Source organism: Corythoichthys intestinalis, chromosome 13, assembly GCF_030265065.1.
Source record: "Corythoichthys intestinalis isolate RoL2023-P3 chromosome 13, ASM3026506v1, whole genome shotgun sequence".
Classification (NCBI taxonomy): domain Eukaryota; kingdom Metazoa; phylum Chordata; class Actinopteri; order Syngnathiformes; family Syngnathidae; genus Corythoichthys; species Corythoichthys intestinalis.
This window is the reverse complement of record NC_080407.1, coordinates 6,082,717-6,104,412: the sequence shown is the minus strand read 5'-3', so window position 1 is coordinate 6,104,412 and position 21,696 is coordinate 6,082,717. Positions and strand designations below refer to the sequence as shown.

At 39.0% G+C, this 21,696-nt stretch overlaps 1 protein-coding gene across 13 annotated transcripts in view; it reads right to left on the bottom strand.

Moving 5' to 3' along the window:
- osbpl8 (oxysterol binding protein-like 8) overlaps positions 1 to 21,696 on the bottom strand; it is a 78,511-nt gene that overhangs the window by 11,041 nt on the left and 45,774 nt on the right. For 6 of the 13 annotated variants that reach the window (XM_057854924.1, XM_057854933.1, XM_057854927.1 and 3 more), the window contains 13 exons: positions 20,193 to 20,459; positions 20,033 to 20,131; positions 19,860 to 19,956; positions 17,202 to 17,300; positions 17,023 to 17,120; positions 16,847 to 16,936; positions 16,631 to 16,767; positions 16,389 to 16,574; positions 12,774 to 12,927; positions 12,337 to 12,439; positions 12,164 to 12,269; positions 10,103 to 10,205; positions 5,122 to 5,166 (listed from right to left, as the gene is read on the bottom strand). In XM_057854924.1, the coding sequence (XP_057710907.1) occupies positions 5,122 to 5,166; positions 10,103 to 10,205; positions 12,164 to 12,269; positions 12,337 to 12,439; positions 12,774 to 12,927; positions 16,389 to 16,574; positions 16,631 to 16,767; positions 16,847 to 16,936; positions 17,023 to 17,120; positions 17,202 to 17,300; positions 19,860 to 19,956; positions 20,033 to 20,131; positions 20,193 to 20,459 (1,584 nt within the window). Of the gene's footprint in view, positions 1 to 2,568; positions 5,215 to 9,445; positions 10,206 to 12,163; positions 12,270 to 12,336; positions 12,440 to 12,773; positions 12,928 to 16,388; positions 16,575 to 16,630; positions 16,768 to 16,846; positions 16,937 to 17,022; positions 17,121 to 17,201; positions 17,301 to 19,859; positions 19,957 to 20,032; positions 20,132 to 20,192; positions 20,460 to 21,696 lie in introns of those variants that run through there. The other 7 variants (XM_057854931.1, XM_057854936.1, XM_057854934.1 and 4 more) reach the window with 5 other exon arrangements.

Sequence of the window (21,696 nt, the reverse complement as noted above, 5' to 3'; positions counted from 1 at the left end):
ACAAAAAAAAAAAAAAAACAGCGCAAAAAAACCCCCTTTGCTTATGTTGGTCTTGACAGGGAGCAGCTGGATTCACCAATGTGAAATGAGGCAGCCCAGAGCGCAGTGTATCCACCCAAATCAATAAAACTAAATGCAAACACTTTCAAAATAAACCATTACAACGCCACTTTAATTAAACGAATACTCGAAGCAGTAAAATTTAATTTGAATCTTTTTTTCTAATCGAATCCTCGAGTTAATTGATTAATCGTTGCAGCACTAGCAGGGCCGGCCCAGGCCATTTGGGGGCCCTAAGCAAAATAATGCCAAGGGGCCCATATTTTTGGCCAACAATTTCGTCACAGTGTACTGTGAAACCCATACATGCAATCCATTCCATACGTCCATATTTTGTATATTAGTCATATTTTGTTGCATTGCGTACTTCAAAGCTCTCACCCCAAATGACATGTAATGACAAGAAAATGGACATTTGCATGGATAAACGGCAATACGCGCCACATTATTCACGATGCTCTATTAACAACGTATAAAATGAGGTTACCAGATTGGGGGCCCCCTAGTGGTCAGGGGCCCTAAGCAGCTGTATCGTCTGTGTATAGGCTGGGCCGGCCTTGAGCACTAGTACTTATTATTATTTTTAAAAAAATCTGTTATTGCCACATCTGGCAACTTTTCGCTGAAATGAAACGTGATCCTCCCAAGGTCTTTGCTCCGTCTGACTTCATCCACACCGAGTCATCACAATAACTTAGATCACGCGTGTTTATCTGTAAACGACCGACATGTACCCTATCAATTTTTTGCTTTCGAGATGAGTGAGTGTGTGAATTTCAGTACGTCAACACACTCGAGTCTATTTATCATGCTTATTTACTCTGAAGCATGCTTGAGCTAATTATGTATCCGCTGCGTGACATGTCATTTTGTCCACTTGAAGCAGCGACGCTATTAATAGCATTTACATAATGTTGAAAAATGTGTTCAGCTTTTCCTCACCTGTACCGTACTAATCTCCTTTTTTCAAGTCGACATCTTTGTGCCAAGGATATAGTGAACTGAATCTTTCAAAGCATTAATATTCAAAGGAAGCCGAGCACTTGAGCAGCATCCTGCCAGCCTACGCAGAAGGTGAGCATTGTTGTTTTTAGACATCCATTAGTAAAGTGGAGAAGACGTGTTCAAATGTCCTGGTAGACTGAAATAGACACTGACATTTTCCAACAGCTTACACCAAATGCGGCCTTAATTTCTGCCGGCGTAACCAAAGCGATGGCAAACATCTGATAAGGCGGCAAAGAGTCAGCAGATTGTCGGCCACACTAGACGGGCGGGCTGGCAACCAGAGGAGACAGTGCCTCAGAAATGTCTGAGTCATCGCCTGCCGTCCTTAGATTGCTTAGCAGCCATTCACCCAACGTGCCGCCACCTCCTACTCTGTTGTCTCGACCATCAATCGGCAGCGAAAGCTTAACACTCAGACAATTTAAGGGATTGTGCCAATTGATGAAAAATGAGGAGAAAGAAAACGGCAAGAAAAACCTGGAGACACCAAAGTGTGCTAGAGCCTTATGCCACCACTCAAGTGCATGTGACACGAAAAAGCATGTTTATTTCAAAATACACGCGGTATTTTATGCTCCTGAATGGTATGGACCGCTTGGATATGTGTGGAAGCGATCGCTATATTTTAGGGCTGTCAAACGATTAAAATTTTTAATCAAGTTAATTACAGCTTAAAAATTAATTAATCGTAATTAATCGCAATTCAAATCATCTATAAGATATGCCACATTTTTCTGTAAATTATTGTTGGAATGGAAAGATAAGACAAAAGATGGATATATACATTCAACATACGGTACATAAGGACTGTATTTGTTTATTATAACAATAAATCAAGATGGCATTAACATTATTAACATTCTATTAAAGCGATCCATGGATAGGAAGACTTGTAGTTCTGAAAAGAAAAATGTTAGTACAAGTTATAGAAATTTTATATTAAAACCCCTCTTAATGTTTTCGTTTTAATAAAATTTGTAAAATTTTCAATCAAAAAATAAACTAGTAGCCTGCCATTGTTGATGTCAATAATTACTTACACAATGCTCATGGGTGCTGAAGCCTACAAAATCAGTCGCACCCAAGCGCCAGCAGAAGGCGACAAAACTCCATAAAACACAACAACTTACAGCGTTTCACTGTACTGTCATTTAAATCTCTCTGAGCGGGGCATCTGCGTTAATTGCGTCAAATATTTTAACGTGATTAATTAAAAAAAATAATTAACGCCTGTTAACGCAATAATTTTGACAGCCCTACTATGATTATTTAGTTTTTTGAATCCCGCGCCATGAAAACGAGTGACTTCCGGCAACAAGTCTCGAGTAGAGATGTCCCGATCACGTCATTTTCAAAGTATCGGAATCGGCAAAAAAATATCGGACATGCCTTTTTTAAATATACAGTGGGGAGAACAAGTATTTGATACACTGCCAATGGGAAAACCCATTGGCAGTGTATCAAATACTTGTTCTCCCCACTGTATATATATTTTGGGGATGTGCGACAAGGAGCATGTCAGCCACAAAACGCAAGCCACCTCCGTATTAAAATGATCCCAGTATTTGACATAATACAAAACAAGATGTTTACTCACTTCCTCGTAAGTCCGAATGTCCCACAGTAGTAGGGCTTGTTTTGGCCAATGTCCATGGTGAATGGGAACCTTTTGAAACTCCAAAAAAGGCGCACACGCCTCTCCCTCATACAGCAAGATTTTCCTGCAGCCGTTTGGCTGGTGTGATGCGAAAAAATAAATGTATTAATCCGCAAAATCAGCTGAATCCTTAGTTCTTCTCATACAACAGTACGGCTGTATAGTGAAGAGGACACCTTCTACCGTACACGTCACAGCGCCCTCTTTCTCAACTCGAGATTAGAGTTGTTCCGATCATGTTTTTTTGCTCCCGATCCGATCCCAATCGTTTTAGTTTGAGTATCTGCCGATCCCGATATTTCCCGATCCAATTGCTTTTTTTTTGCTCCCGATTCAATTCCAATCATTCCCGATAATTTTTCCCAATCATATACATTCTGGCAATGCATTAAGAAAAAAATGAATAAAACTCGGACGATTATATACATTCAACATGCAGTACATAAGTACTGTATTTGTTTATTATGACAATAAATCTTCAAGATGGAATTTACATTATTAACATTCTTTCTGTGAGAGGGATCCATGGATAGAAAGACTTGTGACTTTGTATATTGTGACTAAATATTGCCATCTAGTGTATTTGTTGAGCTTTCAGTAAATGATACTGTAGCCATGCCCAAATGCATGATGGGAAGTGCAACCATGACTGTGCCTAGTGCTACCAGTTGATATATCTTCTGCGTTGGGAAATAACATAAGGTATTAAGAAAAAGATCAATTGCTACCTTGCTTCCCCACATTGCTTTCCATTATATTTCTAATCATAGGGAGAGGGATTGTAAGGCTTTAGCCAATTAAAAAAAGGCTCCAAAGGCTGCCAAAATTCACTCTGCTCATTTTACGCTGCCTCTTATCTCTCTATATAGGTAAAACGGCGCCAATACAGATTGAGCGCGACAATGCGTGAGTGGGTCGTGCAGTGCTTGCATTAATTGCGTTAAATATTTTAATGTGATACATTTCTTAAAAAAATAATTACCTTATTACCTTACCTTACCTAATTAAGCCTAAACTAAAGACTGGATGAGTGTAACATATTATGTGTAACGTTAAATACAATTAGAAAACGATTTAATTTTAAAATATATATATTAAAAAAAGGCATGGCCGATATTTTTTTTGCCGATTCCGATACTTTGAAAATGACGTGATCGGCATCCCGATCGATCGGGACATCTCTATAAAAGACTACTTTCTCGTCATCTGCGCTTTGCTACATTCTTGTATATAGTCGAATCGTCTCAAAATATGATTCTAATTCAAATAATAATGCTATTCAAGACTTTTTATCTCATGTCGTATGCTCTTTAATTCCTAAATTTTCTGTTGTTGAAACTTTTTTTTTCTCGGCTCATGCGAGTGTTGAACCCCATCCCGTCTACACTTGGAGCTACTGTTACATTGAAGTGAACATTTGTTGTTAGTTTTCCTTCAATTCCACAAGTCAGGAGTGCCCAAGTCCGGTCCTCTCGAGCCCCTATCCATCATCATTTGATTCAGGTGTGTTAAAGGAGGGAGACATGGAAAACAAGCCGTATAGGGACTCTCGAGGACCAGACTTGGGCAATTCCTCTCTAAAAATAGCAGCACCTCCTCCTAGAAAGATAGACAACCCTCCGTGTCATTTGAGGTAGATGCCTGCAAAAAAATAGACAACTGGACGTGCTGGACTAATCCAGCGGTGAATGAGAGAGGCTCACTGCAGCAGTTCTTTTCATGCACAGAGATGGGGTGGGTCCGGGATATAAACACCATGCTGAGCCAGCGCAACCTCGCCAGCCATGCTGCACTGCACATTACCTAATTAACCCATTGGATGCTCACCTTGCACACGGTTTTAACACCAGCAGTCGCTGACTGAGATGAGTAACTCCTCTAACTAATTAAACAGCACCCATACCTATAGGTGAGTAATTTAGCACGATCTTCATATATCGGATTAAAAATGAAAACCAGAGCGACTGCTTTGTCGCCGCAACAATGCCATAGGGGAATGGCGTCTGTGTTGTGGTTACATAACGCTACATGAGGTGTTTCCCCTTATCCTTCCCTTTCACTGTCTCCATGGCAACCCTAATCTTACAGTCTTCCCTCTCCTCCCAGTATCCCAAAATGCAAGACATCTGCCTGATGTCTTCTTGCAACAGCGCAACACAGAATCAACACTTTTATTGGAAAATGCAAAATCTAGTTTTAAATCATTTAAAAGGTATCCGAAGCAATATCACAGTGAAATTTTGCTCGCTTGTGCAGAAACAAACATGCAAAATCTAGTTTTAAATCATTTTAAATGAATCAGATGCTGCATTTAAAAAACAGCGAAAGGTGGTTTCAAGAAAATAAATAGCTTATGTTCACTGATTATTATTTTAGCCAACATTTCCATGTCTTACCTTCATCAGCTCTCGGTGAATGACTTGATTTGTGTCTGACGACATCTAGTGGCCAAACGTGTAAAACGACATGTCACTGAAATGGTTGACACACTGCAAAAACACATCATCCTAATTGAAAGTTGTTAAATTCCCTTGTTTTTAGTGTAAATCCAGAGACTTCATAATGGTATTGATGGGTCAGATCGGTCATGCCCTGCGCCTCACCTTCAAGTAGTGGGCCACCCACATCAAGAGGAGCTTTTCACAATATTATTTTGTATTAATAAATGCTAACTGCACGTTTTATTGCTTTTAACCAAGAATTGAGACTGTTTGACGTCCATATCTATGAAGAATTCGGGGATTTAAGCATTTATTCACAAGAATTTTCACCGGAAAAGCTGTTTACATAAGGCTCCATTTACTAACAGACTAGCATTGTAGTTTTAACATATTTACGTAAAATAAATGCGAATTGCACAGTTTTTTGTGTGTGCTTTTAACCAAAAATCGAGACTGTTTTACGTCTATATCTATAAAGAATTTGGGGATTTAAGCATTTATTCACGCTAGCTACATTTACTAATAGGCTAGCATTGTAGTTTGACATATTCACTTAAATGCTAACTGCGAGTTTTTTTTTTTTTTTTTTTTGCTTTTAACCCAGAATTGAGACTGTTTTACATCCATATCTATTAAGAATTCTGGGATTTAAGCATTTATTCACAAGAATTTTCAATGGAACAGCTCTGTTTACGTAAGACGGCCACTAGCTATGTTCACTAACAGACTTGCATTGTACTCTCACATATTTACGTAAAATAAATGCTAACTGCACGGTTTTTTGCTTTTAACCAAGAATCGAGACTGTTTTACTTCCATATCAATAAAGAATTCCGGGATTTAAGCATTCATTCACAAGAATTTTCACCGGAAAAGCTCTGTTTATACAAGGCGGCTGCTAATTACATTCACTAACAGACTAGCATTGTACTTCGACATATTTACGTAAAATAAATGCTAACTGCACGTTTTTTTTTTTGCTTTTAACCAAGAATCGAGACTGTTTCACGTCCATAGCTATAACGAATTCTGGGATTTAAGCATTTATTCACAAGAATTTTCACTGGAAAAGCTCTGTTTACGTCAGGCGGCCACTCGCTACATTCACTAACAGACTAGCATTTATTCACAAGAATTTTCAACGAAAAAAGCTCTTTGTGATTCTACACGGTCAGCTTTGATTGCCTCGCCAACAACGCAGGCCCCCTATTTATCAGCCCCATCTCCCGTCAATACATTATGAAGTTCATGGTAAATTTACTAGAAATAAGTGAAATTATCCACCAGTGCTTCAAGTAAAATTTACTCACATTTCTTGAAATAATAAAAATACTTGTCTGAAAGTAAAATTTCTCAAGAATTTAAGAATAGATATTGTTCAAAACATAATCTGAAAGCAAATTTTCTAGATTTAGGTGAAAAATGACCTCTTTTTAGATGTATGGGCTTGATATGAACAAATAGTAATCTGTACTTCAAGTTGAATAATCTGGCGCATTCATCTATGAACTAGTCTTTAGCACTCAAAACAAGATGGAGAAAATTATTTGACCAGATTCAAGAAAAATAATCTGATTAAGACGTTATAAATTTGCAGTGCAGATTGATGTACATATTGTATGACAAGTTAAAAAAAAGTGCTGCTTGTTGTTGTCATAATAATGCATTGTGAATGGCATTTTAGCAAGGGCGTAGGTTTGCATAAGGACGGTAGGGACATAACACTAGCAATTTTTCAGGATGCTCAAATTGTCCCTACCAAATTTTAGGCAACCTTATATGCATGATATAATGGGTTCAGTTATATAAGTCATTTAGATAGTCAACTATTTCAAACTTACATTTACCCCATTTCACTTGCTGAATGTGCCGGTCCATTTTCCCCCCCCTTCAAATGCACATTTCATTGGCTGATGACTTGACCTACACCCGACACACGCGCTCACACAACCCCAACAGAAATACATGTCAAAAAACATGCCGCCTCCTTCACCCCCTTCGAAGAGTAGGGATATTAGAAGTTTTTTTTCGGCCAGCAGCAGCCATTGTTAGTGATTTAAAAAGACGCCAATGTTGCGGAGGTGGGGAACACACCACAAATTTTGCTACTGAAAGTCCAACCTGCATCAGAGTTAGCATAACATTAAGCCGTGTGAACTTGCTAACCTGCTAAACTCGAGTAGGAAGCTGCTTAGAGAGAAGTGTCCTCCTTTTTTTGTTTTCTACAGTGAACGCTAATCAAACTGTGAGAAATGTAGAAACTCTGCTTAGAGAGAGAGGGGTTGCATTTAGTGTCAAACATCAAAATACGGTAAGTTGCCTATGAATTCACATCATGATCATACTAGGGCTGTCAAATGATTAAAATTTTTAATCGAGTTAATCACAGCTTAAAAATTAATTAATCGTAATTAATCGCAATTTAAACCATCTTTAGAATATGCCATATTTTTCTGTAAATTATTGTTGGAATGGAAAGATAAGACACAAGACGGATATATACATTCAACATACTGTACATAAGTACTGTATTTGTTTATGATAACAAATCAACAAGATGGCATTAACATTATTAACATTCTGTTAAAGCAATCCATGGATACAAAGACTTGTAGTTCTTAAAAGATAAATGTTAGTACAAATTATAGAAATTTTATATTAAAACCCCTTTAAAGTTTGTAAAATTTTCAATCAAAAAATAAACTAGTAGCTCGCCATTGTTGATGTCAATAATAATTATGGTGCTGAAACATAATGCATAAAATCAGTCGCACCCAAGCGTCAGCAGAGGGCGGGAAAAAAAACAAAAAACACAAGTAACAAGTGGAAATGACACTTTGCTGTCATTTTAATCTGTTTGAGCGGGGCATGTGCGTTAAATGCGTCAAATATTTCAATGTGATTAATTAAAAAAAATAATTAACGCCCGTTAATGCGATCATTTTGACAGCCCTAGATCATACAAAACGTATTTAAATAATTTCATTTCTCCTGGAATTGCATTTTCTAGCGCTTTAAATTACGTTAACACGCTCATATTTGAACTTTGGCGTGGAAATAGCAACACATGATAAATGGATCGAATAAATACAAACTGAATTTAATTCATTACAAATTTGGCATCACCTCTAACCATATAATGACAGGAAAGCACACTGGATATCATAATGTTTTTTTTATTATTATTATTATTATTCCGTGATATATTACATGAGACCATAAACGCCCAGGATATTATTATCAGTGCCTTGAGGATACAGTCACACACATTAAGGTACACAGTGTTGCTGGACGGGAGTGGTTTAGTTAATGGCGCTACAACGATGAAGACATGGAATAAAATGGTTATTAAAAAAAAAAAAAAAAAAAAAAAAAAAAACAAGAAAAGTCAAAGCTGGAAAACATGTAAAAATAATAAATAAAACGCTACGATAGACAACAATGAGAAGGAGTGGCGTCAGTATACGGACACCTGTGAATGCGTTACTATGGCGTCGCTTTCCAGAGTCAGGTTCGTTACTAAGGCTTTGTATGGCACGACGAGAACTCATCACACAGCCTTTTCTATTCCAACCTTCTTATGTCCATCCCTTTAAAAAAAGGCACTGGTATTTCTCCACATTCGAACATCTGGAAATCTTGAAGAATAGCGAGGCAATGAGGATAAGAAGATGAACGGTACACACACGGGCCAGCCGGGTTAACTCCCTTCCCCTTTCCCGACCGACATTTTCGTCATCGTCGCTGAACAGTCTGCTGACGGCGGAGGCAACGGGATATGTAAACGTCGACAAGGCTAGTACATCGTCATGACAAACTACTTCCAGATTCATTTGGACACCTCGCAATGTGTACAAAATGTCGTCCCGTTAAGTTATATACACAGTGAATAGGACACCGAACTAAGTCTACACACTGAAATTGGCTGCTACTGACGGAAGCTGGAAATTCTTTTACTTCTAGCTGGTAAAAAGGCTTTTAATCTGCTCTAACTACTTTGGAAAGTGTCTATTCTAGACTTCACGGTGAGCACAAAAGCACTGGAAGAGATGGCGATCAAGAAAGAAACATTTTGCCCGACCTCAGAAGTTCACACGTTTGAGACCTCCGTGAAGTTGGTCCTTCATCGGGGCCAACTTCACGAAGGTCATGTTTAACAGATTTATTTAAGTGCAATAAATTAAAATTCATAAACTACTCAGTTTTGTATTGAATTCAAAATGTACACAATTAAGGAATGTTTCGAGATTTGAACTGGTTTTTAAATACTAAAAGGCAATTTTCTTCAATGGAGCCCTAGATTTTTTTTTTTTTGCCTCACGTAACTCTTCAGCAGACGTCCAATACATTTTGATTATCTTTTACAAACGACATACTGTGAAGTGAATGATTTAATTCCAATCATTTTGCCCGCTTTTCGCTATTAAGAACACTTAAAATAAACCGATTGGGCAGTGCTCACTGTAGTTGAAGAGCTAATAAACATTGAAAAAGGACGTTTCCAGTGTGCTTGTGCAGAAGACAGTACTTTACAAAGCCGCAATGTGTGCTTATCACACGTTTCGAGCTGTACGCCACATTTTTTTAAAACCGCGTAGGAATTTTTGGAGTCAAATTCCAAGAAAAAAGGAAGATTGGACCACTTTGGACGCGAAATTAAAAAATAAATAAATAAAAGAATACAATAACAGGATGAAATGTCATGGCTATTTTGGAGTTTGAAATGTATGTTAGCAGAAGTATTTTCCTTTCTATCAGAAATGAAAATGGCTGTGCTCTCAGTCTTCAAGAGTCCATATGAAATCTATGGATCTTTACGAAATTTTGGACCCGAAACACAATCGAGGAAAAAAATGAATCCGCTAGTGAAACTGGAGTGCGTTTGTGATTAGTCCCTCTGCGATGGCTGCTACTTGAAGACATAGTTAATGACCACCTGCAGGACGATGAGGGCCACGATGACCATGTAGTCGCGCTGCTGCAGGAAGGAGGCGCCCTCCGCTCGGCCTGCCGTGCGACTTCGCAACGCCGTGATGCTCCTTGGTTTTGATATTAAAAGGGAAGTTCAGAATTTTTGACATTCGGCTTAATCTTCAAGTTAGCGGGGGTTTAATTAATTGGTGGAGTTGATTTCAACAAATTCCGTGCGGGATGTCAGTTATTTGATAGTTTCAGGGCTCCGGAGTGGCTAAGCTAGCGTGAGCCGATGGTGCCTGCTTAGCATGCCAATAATTAACAAATCAAACATAATTAAATCAATTCAAATGCAGATTATTGTTCGAAATACCCATGCAGCCAAGACAATGTCACGCCAAACCCCTCCTAATGTTTTCGTTTTAATGAAATTTGTAAAATTTTCGATCAAAAAATAAACTAGTAGCCCACCATTGTTTATGTCAATAATTACACAATGCTTATGGGTGCTTAAGCCCATAAAATCAGTCGCACCCAAGCGCCAGCAGAGGGCGACAAAACTAAAAAAAACACAAGTAAAAAGTGGAGATTGCACTGTGCTGACATTTTAATCTGTTTGAGCGGGGCATGTGCGTTAATTGCGTCAAATATTTTAAAGTGATTAATTCAAAAAATTAATTACCACCCGTTAACGCGATCATTTTGACAGCCCTAATTTTTGTTAAATTATTAATTTAAACAATCTCGCAACTAGCCTCTGTGGCGTTCTCTTTCGACTCTCGGGCTCTCGCGAAATACTGCTGCTGTGAAATTATGCTAGCTTCAGGTTGCTTCAATTTCTCGCTGCTTATCTTCCCTATAACCTTGTCGTACATGTCAGCGTGTCATGTTTGGTAATATCGCCTCACATCGAACCCTTTAAAAACAGCGACTGTCTCTTTGCAAATGAGGCACACACAGTTGCGTATTTTAGTGAAGAAGTAGTCCAATTTTCACCTATCCTTGAAGTGTCGGCCGTCTCAGTCAACTTTTTTTGATTGTCGCCATTTTAGAAAATTGAAAGTAAAGGGTCACACGAGGTAATGTTGCTTAGAGTGCTGCTGCCTTTTAGTGGGTAAATGAGGAGCAGCATTTAGTGTGTAAGCTCATTCATATGCTGGTAACAGTACTGCTGACCAATTTATTAAGTTTGTGTGCGGGCCAGATGTTATTGATTTTATGACAGAGGCTGGGGGCCGGATTAAATTTGGCCCAAATCCGGGCCGAACTTTGGACATGTCTGCACTACATGCTTGATGAAAGCTTTGTTTTTGTGTTTTTTTACTGAGTGTAAAGCTTACAGTTAGTGGCTTAGCAAACGTACTTCCGGTGTACATTTCAAAATAAAAGCACGCCATGTTCAGATTTCTGGAGGCAATCGCATATACTTCAGATTCTACATGGAGAATTAATTTAAAATGACACCCATTATGAAAAATCGGATTGGCAATGATAATATGATGTAATAAATGATAATAATTTGGGTTTAAATTTGTTGCATGCGCACTTTGCAGGACAAGATGACAGTCATTTTGGATCAAATGAACACTTTTAGTAGGCTCTAATTGGAAGGCAAGAAAAATGACATTGGGCTTCTCACCTGTTTCATATTCTGCACTTAACTAGCTTTGAAATGACTGATTATATAGGTGATTTATTTGGATGTAATGTCACTATAATCGTGGTTGAATAGGTTAAAAAAAAAAAAAAAAGGCAATAATATCGCATATGGGCACAAATTTATGAGCCAATAGATTGCCTCCAAAAATTTCTTATCGCGACAGGCCTAGTTCATACTACAATTACTGACATGCAATGGTCAGTTTTAATACCTCTATCCTGAAAACATAGCTAACAGTATTGATTGCATGGGTCATTCTCATGTGTGCATATGTTGTTTTTTATTGGCATGCTAAGATGGGACCATTAGCCACGCCGTAGCCCCGAAACTAACAAATGACTGACAAACTGCACGGAATTTGTCCAAATCAACTCCACCAACTCATTAAACCTCCAAGGACAAATACAAGTTGCCAAATCTAACCTGTTGATATCCTGTTGCGTCTGTTTTATGGATTCAATGGCACTTTGAAGTTCGGTGAAGTCTGCGCCCTTCTTGCGCAGACGGCTGTTATGTTTGCTTTTGTGTCCTGTAACCACACAATTCCAAATGTTACGTTACGCTACGCCACGTTTGTTACAAGTGACAATACTCACGTTCGCTTCCGGAGGAATCCTGCCGGTCAAGCTCAGGCGAAGAGCATCCGCTCTCTGGACTTTTAGCTTTGTCGCTCTTGTGTTTCCTCTTTGGCACCGTGACCTTCATTCATACATAAACACACAAAGAGCTCAGCTAAATTGTTTCATTGGCTAGAAGAGTAAAAAATTTAATTTTAAAGATTAAATGACACGAAAAGCATGCAATTTACACAGAGGACGCTGCATGCTGTTAAAGCACAAGTCCATGGTCGTTCCAGTCAGAAAAAAACAGATGAGGGGCTCAGTAAAAAAGTGATGAAGGATCAGAAAAACAGATGAAGTGATACCAAAAAAAAAAAAAAAGTAGGATGACGGTAATAAAAAAATTGGTGAAGCGACAAAAAAGCTGCGTAGATGGTGGCTGAGGCAGCGAGACGTTTTGGAAAAAAACCTACCTGGCACTTGCAATTGTCCCTCCGCGACCCCTGGTTACTCAGACTAATAAGACTGCCAGAACGTACCATGGGGGTGCGGTGTCGGACCTTGGTCTGGATACAACCGTCTTTTTCAAACTGGATCAGGTCGTTAAGAGGGTCCCATGGCCTCGTGCTGCGAAAAAAAACAACATTATACAGTAAGGGTGTAACGGTACATGCAATAGTATTGAACCGTTTCGGTACGTGGTAGTCGATTCAGAACCGACGCATACCGAACGAGTTTCTGACGTAGTATAACCCTTACTTTTCGATCGGGTTAGAGTTTCTTTGTGTTGATTAAATTTACTCTGTCTTCTCTACTATAATGAGGACCAACACGGTAGGACAGTCCAGACACGTCAACGGCACGACAACGTGGCTGCTGCGAGAACGCAGTGAAACGCGGGCGTTAGAGTCAATCAGCCAATGCACACCAGTCGCAGTGTGGTCGCGTGTTAGATACGTCCCAGAAGCGGCTCAACGTGACGCACGCAAAAAGAATAGCAGAGTTTATTATTTGACGCGAGACAAGTAATGACACGGCCCTCCTGCGTCAATACTACTAGCTAGCAGACCGGTGTTCTACACAGGGCACACCGGAAGTCACTCGTGTAAAAATACGGTGGATCCGGTCGATTTTGAAACTAATATGCAATCGTAACCTACTTTTTGAGTCCATCAGATCTCTTGAGTGGTAGATCGGGCACAGTTTGTCTTTGTTGATTTGCAGCAGTCTTCTCTGCTATAATAATAACCAACACGGCCCCGTGTTCAATACAAAATGCTCCTACCACAACAAAACAAGTAGGAACTAATATTAACATAGGAACTAAAGTTATACAACATAAAATATACAATATAAATGAATACTACGTCACATTTGTAAAATATAAACTAGGGCTGTCAAACGATTATATTTTTTAATCGAGCTAATTACAACTTAAAAATTAATTAATCGTAATTAATCGCAATTCAAACCATCTATAAAATATGCCATATTTTTCTGTAAATTTTATATATATTCTGTAAAATAAATTGTTGGAATGGAAAGATAAGACACAAGAATGATATATATATATATTCAACATACGGTACATAAGGACTGTATTTGTTTATTATAACAATGAATCAACAAGATGGCATTAACATTATTAACATTCTGTTAAAGCGATCCATGGATAGAAAGACTCGTAGTACTTAAAAGATAAATGTTAGTATAAGTTATAGAAATTTTATATTAAAACTAGGGCTGTCAAAATTATCGCGTTAACGGGCGTTAATTAATTTTTTTAATTAATCACGTTAAAATAACGCACTAGGCCCGCTCAGACAGATTTAAATGTCAGTACAGTGAAAGGCCAACTTGTTAATTGTGTTTTATGGAGTTTTTCCGCCCTCTGCTGGCGCTTGGGTGTGACTTGCATATGTTATGTGGCGTAATGTCGCCCTCTGCTGGCGATTCAGTGCAGCTGATTATTTGGGTTTCGGCACGCTTTTCTGACGTGATTATATGTCGACGCGAACTCACACTAATAGACAGTGCTATTCAGACCAGCTAACGTCCGCATCCAGTATTCAGTGGCAGTTCTCATAGCCCCATCACACTGTTTGTGTCTAATACATGCATCGCTTGTGAGTTATATTCCTCCTTTGTTTATATTCATGAGCATTAGATAGTTATTGATGATGTGTATTTGAATTTGTTCAAATATATGGTGAAATGCAGTTACATTGTTAGATGCTTGTGAGCTAATTGGCTAGTGCTACTGCTCAAATGGACACGTGTGTGTACATTTTATGTTATTTTGTGATTTATGCAAGTTATTGACACATTGCCTTGTTATTTTCAGTTTTACAAAAATACAAGAAACGTGCCCCTGTCAAAAAGAGATGACTTCAGTAAAGCCCATGCAACTTTGCCACACCGTCTGATTTCTTTTTGGAACTTCTGTTCGCTATCTGTCAATTTGTGTACTCACACACATTGAGGACAGAATAGGGCTACTAGTTTATTTTTTGATTGAAAATTTTACAAATTTTATTAAAACGAAAACATTAAGAGGCGTTTTAATATAACATTTCTATAACTTGTACTAATATTCATCTTTTAAGAACTACAAATCTTTCTATCCATGGATCACTTTAACAGAATGTTAATAATGTTAATGCCATCTTGTTGATTTATTGTTGTAATAAACAAATACAGTCCTTATGTACCGTATGTTGAATGTATATATCCATCTTGTCTTATCTTTCCATTCCAACAATAATTTACAGAAAAATATGGCATATTCTAAAGATGGTTTAAATTGCGATTCATTACGATTAATTAATTTTTAAGCTGTGATTAACTCGATTAAAAATGTTAATCGTTTGACAGCCCTAGTATGACCATGATGTGAATTCATAGGCAACTTTTTGATGTTTGACACTAAATGCAACCCCTCTCTCTCTAAGCAGAGCGTTCACTGTAGAAAATACAAAAAAGAAGGACACTTCTCTCTAAGCAGCTTCCTACTCGAGTTTAGCAGGTTAGCAAGTTCACACGGCTTAATGTTATGCTAACTCTGATGCAGGTTGGACTTTCAGTAGCAAAATTAGTGGTGTGTTCCCCACCTCTGCAACATTGGTGTCTTTTAAATCACTTACAGTGGCTGCTGCTGGCCGAAAAAAAACTTCTAATATCCCTACTCTTCGTTTTAATAAAATTTGTAAAATTTTCAATCAAAAAATAAACTAGTAGCCCGCCATTGTTGATGTCAATAATTACTTACACAATGCTCATGGGTGCTGAAGCCAATAAAATCAGTCGCACCCAACCGCCAGCAGAGGGCGGCAAAACTCCATAAAACACAATTAACAAGTGAGCATTTCACTCTACTGTCATTTAAATCTGTCTGAGTGGGACATGTGCGTTAATTGCGTCAAATATTTTAACGTGATTAATTTAAAAAATTAATTACCGCCCGTTAACGCGATAATTTTGACAGCCCTAATACAAACACATAATAAAATAAATAATAGCCCATTTAAATAAAATAAATTGAAATGAGCTAAAACACCTGTAATTAAATAATAAGAATAATACAGATCCTGCTTACACTATTACATTTATTAATTTCTGTGTGGTGCTTTAACTTGAGAAAATCCACCAATAAGGCTATTGAAAACCGTTCATAAGGGAAAAAAATGATTCATTGAGGCATTTCATTTGTAAAATACATGTTAAAATCTTTGTCATTGTCAATCTTTGGGATTGCTTTTCTCTTTAGCACATGATTTCTTTTTTCTTCTTTCTTTCAGAAAGAAAGCTGACCAATACGCGGGGTCTGAAAGGCAAATTGTTGTTGGATTATCTTTAAATACCCGCTACTTTTTGAGCAGAATTCTAGCTTTGTATAGGCTAATGTTCCTATTGTCCAAAGCACAACAGTGTGTAATAAACTATATTTATATTTTGCATTTTGTTTTTTTACTGTACCGAAGATGAACTGAACCGTGACCTCAAAACCGAGTTACGTACCGAACCGAGATTTATTATTATATATTATTATACGGTATTTTGACGTGAGAATAGTTAGGAGGCGGACTCACTCTGCGTATTTATAGTGCCACTCTCCAGTGACGGGGTCCTGCTCGAACAAAGTGGGATTCCACTCCTCGCATTTGGCTTTCCTCTCCCGAGCAGACTTCCTCTGGCTTTCCTCCAGAATGAACTTCTCGTTGGTGGCGTCCGTCTGGTCCTTGTTGTTGATGGCCCTCGTCACGTGCTGCCACAGTCTAGAAATAACCGACGGTCAACTACAGCACGTGGTTTTCTAGATTTAAAATCCCACCTTTCCGATTCAAACTCCCCCTGCTCCTCCGGCGGGACGGTGCAACGGGTGAGTCTGCTTTGCCTCAAGTCCGGTGTGGGGTTCCAAAAAGTGTCCACAGTTCCAGTCTTCTTGTCATTGATGAAGATCTCGCTATCCTAAAGGAGGCCCAAGTGACAATATCACATGTTAACATTCAGCTTGTATTTCCAGACCCTACACGAAGTCAAATATTACCCAATGTCCTTCCAAAGTTGCTAGCACTTCCTTCCCTAGCTTTATCTTTCCGGAAACTTGGTTGACGCTGTCACTGCTTCCCAGAAATGGCTGTGAAACACACACACACATCACATCTCTTAAGACGCCATTTCAAAAGATATTCTTATATTACGTGCACTCCTTTTTGCTTTTACCTTGAGTTTAAACTCCAGCTGCGAACTGTAGCCCGTCTTCTCACACGCAATGGTGATCTGACCACCCAGCTCCAGAGTCATGGTGCCATAAAGGATGCCTGGCGTGACACAAAATAGTCAAAATGCTAAGATGTGAACTGGAGGGGCAGTACAAAGGCCTTCGATCCACTTGAACAGACCTTTACAGTGAGCGTAAGGCATATTCATGACATAGTCTTCTCCTCGGTTAAGGAATGTGAGTCGAGCCTCGCCGTCTAAAATGGCTGACAATGAGTTTCCTAAAATCAAACAAACAAAAAAAGACATGTTAGATTAGAAGCAAGGTTTATGTACACCTAGCTTGGCTAAAAAGAACACGCAGGAAGTCAATGTAGCTTTTGTGGAGGTTGGTAGCTGCTCCCCAGCTGCTGTGATAGCAACCTTATTTATTCAGGGGCAAACAATAGGATGGGAAGGGTCAGGAAAGCAACATAGAACATAGTATAGAATACACAGACTACATGTGGGCCACATGGGCCAGGACAAAGCAAAGGCTGACAAGACAGAAGTTATCCGTTCTGGTTAGGGGTGTGATAAAATATCGAAATGGTGATATACAGTGGGGTAAATACGTATTTAATCAACCACTAATTGTGCAAGTTCTCTCACCTGAAAATATTAGAGAGGCCTGTAAATGTCAACATGGGTAGACCTCAACCATGAGAGACAGAATGTGAAAAAAAAAAAAACAACAGAAAATCACATTGTTTAATTTTTAAAGAATTTATTTGCAAATCATGGTGGAAAATAAGTATTTGGTCAATACCAAAAGTTCATCTCAATACTTTGTTATGTACCCTTTGTTGGCAGTAAACGTTTTCTGTAACTCTTCACAAGCTTTTCACACACTGTTGCTGGTATTTTGGCCCATTCCTCCATCCAGATCTCCTCTCCAGCAGTGATGTTTTGGGGCTGTCGTTGGGCAACACGGACTTTCAACCCCCTCCACAGATTTTCTATGGGGTTGAGATCTGGAGACTGGCTAGGCCACTCCAGGACCTTGAAATGCTTCTTACGAAGCCACTCCTTTGTTGCCCTGGCTGTGTGTTTGGAATCATTGTCATGCTGAAAGACCCAGCCACTTCTTCAATCATCTTCAATGCCCTTGCTGATGGAAGGATATTTCCACTCAAAATCTCTCGATACATGGCCCCATTCAGTCTTTTATTTACACAGATCAGTCGTCCTGGTCCCTTTGCAGAAAAACAGCCCCAAATCATGATGATTCCACCCCCATGCTTCACAGTGGGTATGGTGTTCTTCGGATGCAATTCAGTATTCTTTCTCCTCCAAACATGAGAACCTGTGTTTCTACCAAAAAGTTCTATTTTGGTTTCATCTAACCATAACACACTCTCCCAGTCCTCTTCTGGATCTTCCAAATGCTCTCTAGCAAACCGCAGACAGGCCTGGACGTGTACTGGCTTCAGCAGGGGGACACATCTGGCAGTGCAGGATTTGAGTCCTTGGCGGTGCATTGTGTTACTGATAGTAGCCTTTGTTACTGTGGTCCCAGCTCTCTTTAGGTCATTCACTAGGTCCCCCCGTGTAGTTCTGGGATTTTTGCTCACCGTTTTTGTTATCATTTTGGCGCTACGGGGTGAGATCTTGCATGGAGCCCCAGATCGAGGGAGATTATCAGTGGTCTTGTATGTCTTCCATTTTCTAATAATCACTCCCACAGTTGATTTATATACACCAAGCGTTTTACCTATTGCAGATTCAGTCTTCCCAGCCTGGTGCAGGTCTACAATTTTGTCTCTGGTGTCCTTCGACAGCTCTTTGGTCTTGGCCATAGTGGAGTTAGGAGTGTGACAGGTGTCTTTTCTACCGATAATGAGTTAAAACAGGTGCTATTAATATAGGTAACGAGTGGAGCCTCGTTAGACCTCTTTGACAGCCAGAAATCTTGCTTGTTTGTAGGTGACCAAATACTTATTTTCCACTCTAATTTGGAAATAAATTCTTTAAAAATCAAACAATTTGTTTTACAGTTTTTTTTTCCACATCCGATCTCTCATGGTTGAGGTTTACCCATGTTGACAATTACAAGCCTCTCTAATCTTTTCAAGTCGGAGTACTTGCACAATTGGTGGTTGACTAAATACTTATTTGCTCCACTGTATCGTGATACTTTGTATCCCAAAAGGTTATCGATATGCTCCAGCCAAGAATCAAGATATCATTTTGAAAAGGTGTCAATGTCTAAAAAATAAAAAATAAAAAATGAACCAACAAGTTGCTACCAAAATTTTCCACCATAATAGTGTCTCAGTTAACTCTAAGGCTGCATTGACGGTGCTCGCCGCACGATCCATTTAGACTGGGAACGTTCGTTCATTCGAAACCAGCGCATTCACAGTCATTCTGTCCGATTTTCAGGGCATTTACAGGTCACTTGCTGTTCATTTTAGGGCATTTACAGGTCATTTTCTGTTGAATTTGAGTCAGTTCCTATTCATTTGGGTGATTTCCTGTTCTGTAACTCAAAGTAAGCAGGAAGAGAGCCATAAAATACCCCAAAATCAACAGGAAGTAACTGAAAATGAACAGGTAAATGACCTTAAATGGCCCAAAATGACCTCATTGCCTGGCATTGGCTGCCACTACCGTCCATAGACGTTCAATCCATTTGAACTGGGAGGGATGGCAGCGAATGAACATTCGTTCATTCGCTGCCACCCTCCCAGTTCAAATGGATTGGACGTCTACAAGTGATAAACTCATTCCCATTCACAGCAGAAGCTTTTTATCATTCAGTAAGTGCCATAAACAGTCAGATTACTGTATGTTTATACCATAGAATTTGGACTTGGCGAGAATGCTTCCACTGAGGCAGAATCCATCCTTCCTGTTGCTGACATAAAATGCTGACACGGGAGGATGATGCGATACCTGAACATGGATTATAACTGTTATTTTTACCGTCAGAGTTTTGAATGCAACCTAAACTGGAAAGAGAATTCGTTACCTGTTCTGAAATGTAAAAAGTCTTGCTGGTGGTTTTTTGGTGGAGCCACATGCAACGGTAAGTTTCGCCAATAATGGGGTTGTAAGGCTTTTTCAAGCCCTGCGAGATCAAAAGCGAGTTAGCGCACTTCCTGAATGGAAGCAACATCATGGAAGCGTACCTTTGGCTTTTTATAAAAGCCGGAAATGTACCACTTGACCACTTTCTTCATTCGGTTGTAGGCATTTTCCTCCACCGCAGCCTCGGACAAGAAGTCGGCATGGTAGTAGTAGTCCGAGAGTTTATCCAAAAAGGACCTGGGCTCCAGGATGAACGTGGGCAGGACTACTTTAGACAGATCCATGCCTGGTCGTACTTGCTTTAGGAGAGTCCATATGAGCGACTTGTTTTCCTCTGAAACGGTCTCGGTCTGGGCGGCTTCACCTGCCTAGAAGAGGAATGTGTCCAACGTGTACAGTGCTGGCCAAAAGTATTGGCACCCCTGCAATTCTGTCAGATAATGCTCAAATTCTCCAAGAAAATGATTGCAATTACAATTGCTTTGGTGGTGATATCTTCATTTATTTTGCTTGCAATGAAAAAACACAAAAGAATGGGAAAAAAATGTTATCATTTTACACAAAACTCAAAAATGGGCCGGACAAAAGGATTGGCACCCTTTGAAAAATCATGTGATGCTTCTCTAATTTGTGTAATTAACAGCACCTGTTACTTATCTGTGGCACATAACAGGTGCTGGCAATAATTAAATCACATGTGGAGCCAGTTAAAATGGATTAAAGTTGACTCAACCCCTGTCCTGCGTCCTTGTGTGTACCACAAAGCATTGAGATAAAAAAGAAGGTTCAAGAGCTGTTTGAGGACTTGAAAAGCAAAACTGTAAGGAAGCATGGGCAATCTCTAGGCTACGAGTCCATCTCCAAAGACATGAATGTTCCTGTGTCTACTAGTGCTGGGAATCTTTGGGCACCTAACGATTCGATTACGATTACGATTCAGAGGCTCCGATTCGATTATAAAACGATTATTGATGCACCCCCCTCCCTTATTTTATTTATTTATTTTTTTTATGTTTTGTACATTAGTTCCAAAATTGTTCAAAAATACTCTCAGGCTAAACCAAACTACTATTCCAGTATCAAGTTAACATATAGCAGTAAACAAATATACAAAAATAACAGTAAATAAAAAATTCCAGTTCCCATTCTGTATAAGCAGCTTTAAACTACATTCAATTAATTTAATGTTGTGAATCAACCGTTAAAGTTGTTAAAATTTCTCCCATTATTCCATAATTTCCCTTTTGTCTACTTTCGACATGTGAAAGTAAAACTATTTTAAAGATAGATTCAAGTCAATTTTTTACCGATTTAGGAGTATTTTAGATAAAAAGTTAATTAGGTTTGCTTGGAAGGTTCGCTACAACAGCCTTGCAGGGAAGTGTACTGCTATAAGATGGCGGTCGTTTACTAACGGCCGCATCTAACTTTTTGAACATGTCCTGCTAACGCTACCGAATCTATAATGCATCTAGTCCTATATAAATGACATCTACCGTAACATTATGTGGTTGTACTTTGTAGCAGCTTTTCGGCAGCAGTCAGGTATGTTGTTGTGTTTTTTTAATCTCGTGGCAGGAGTTGAGCTAGAGCCGTGAGTTGAGC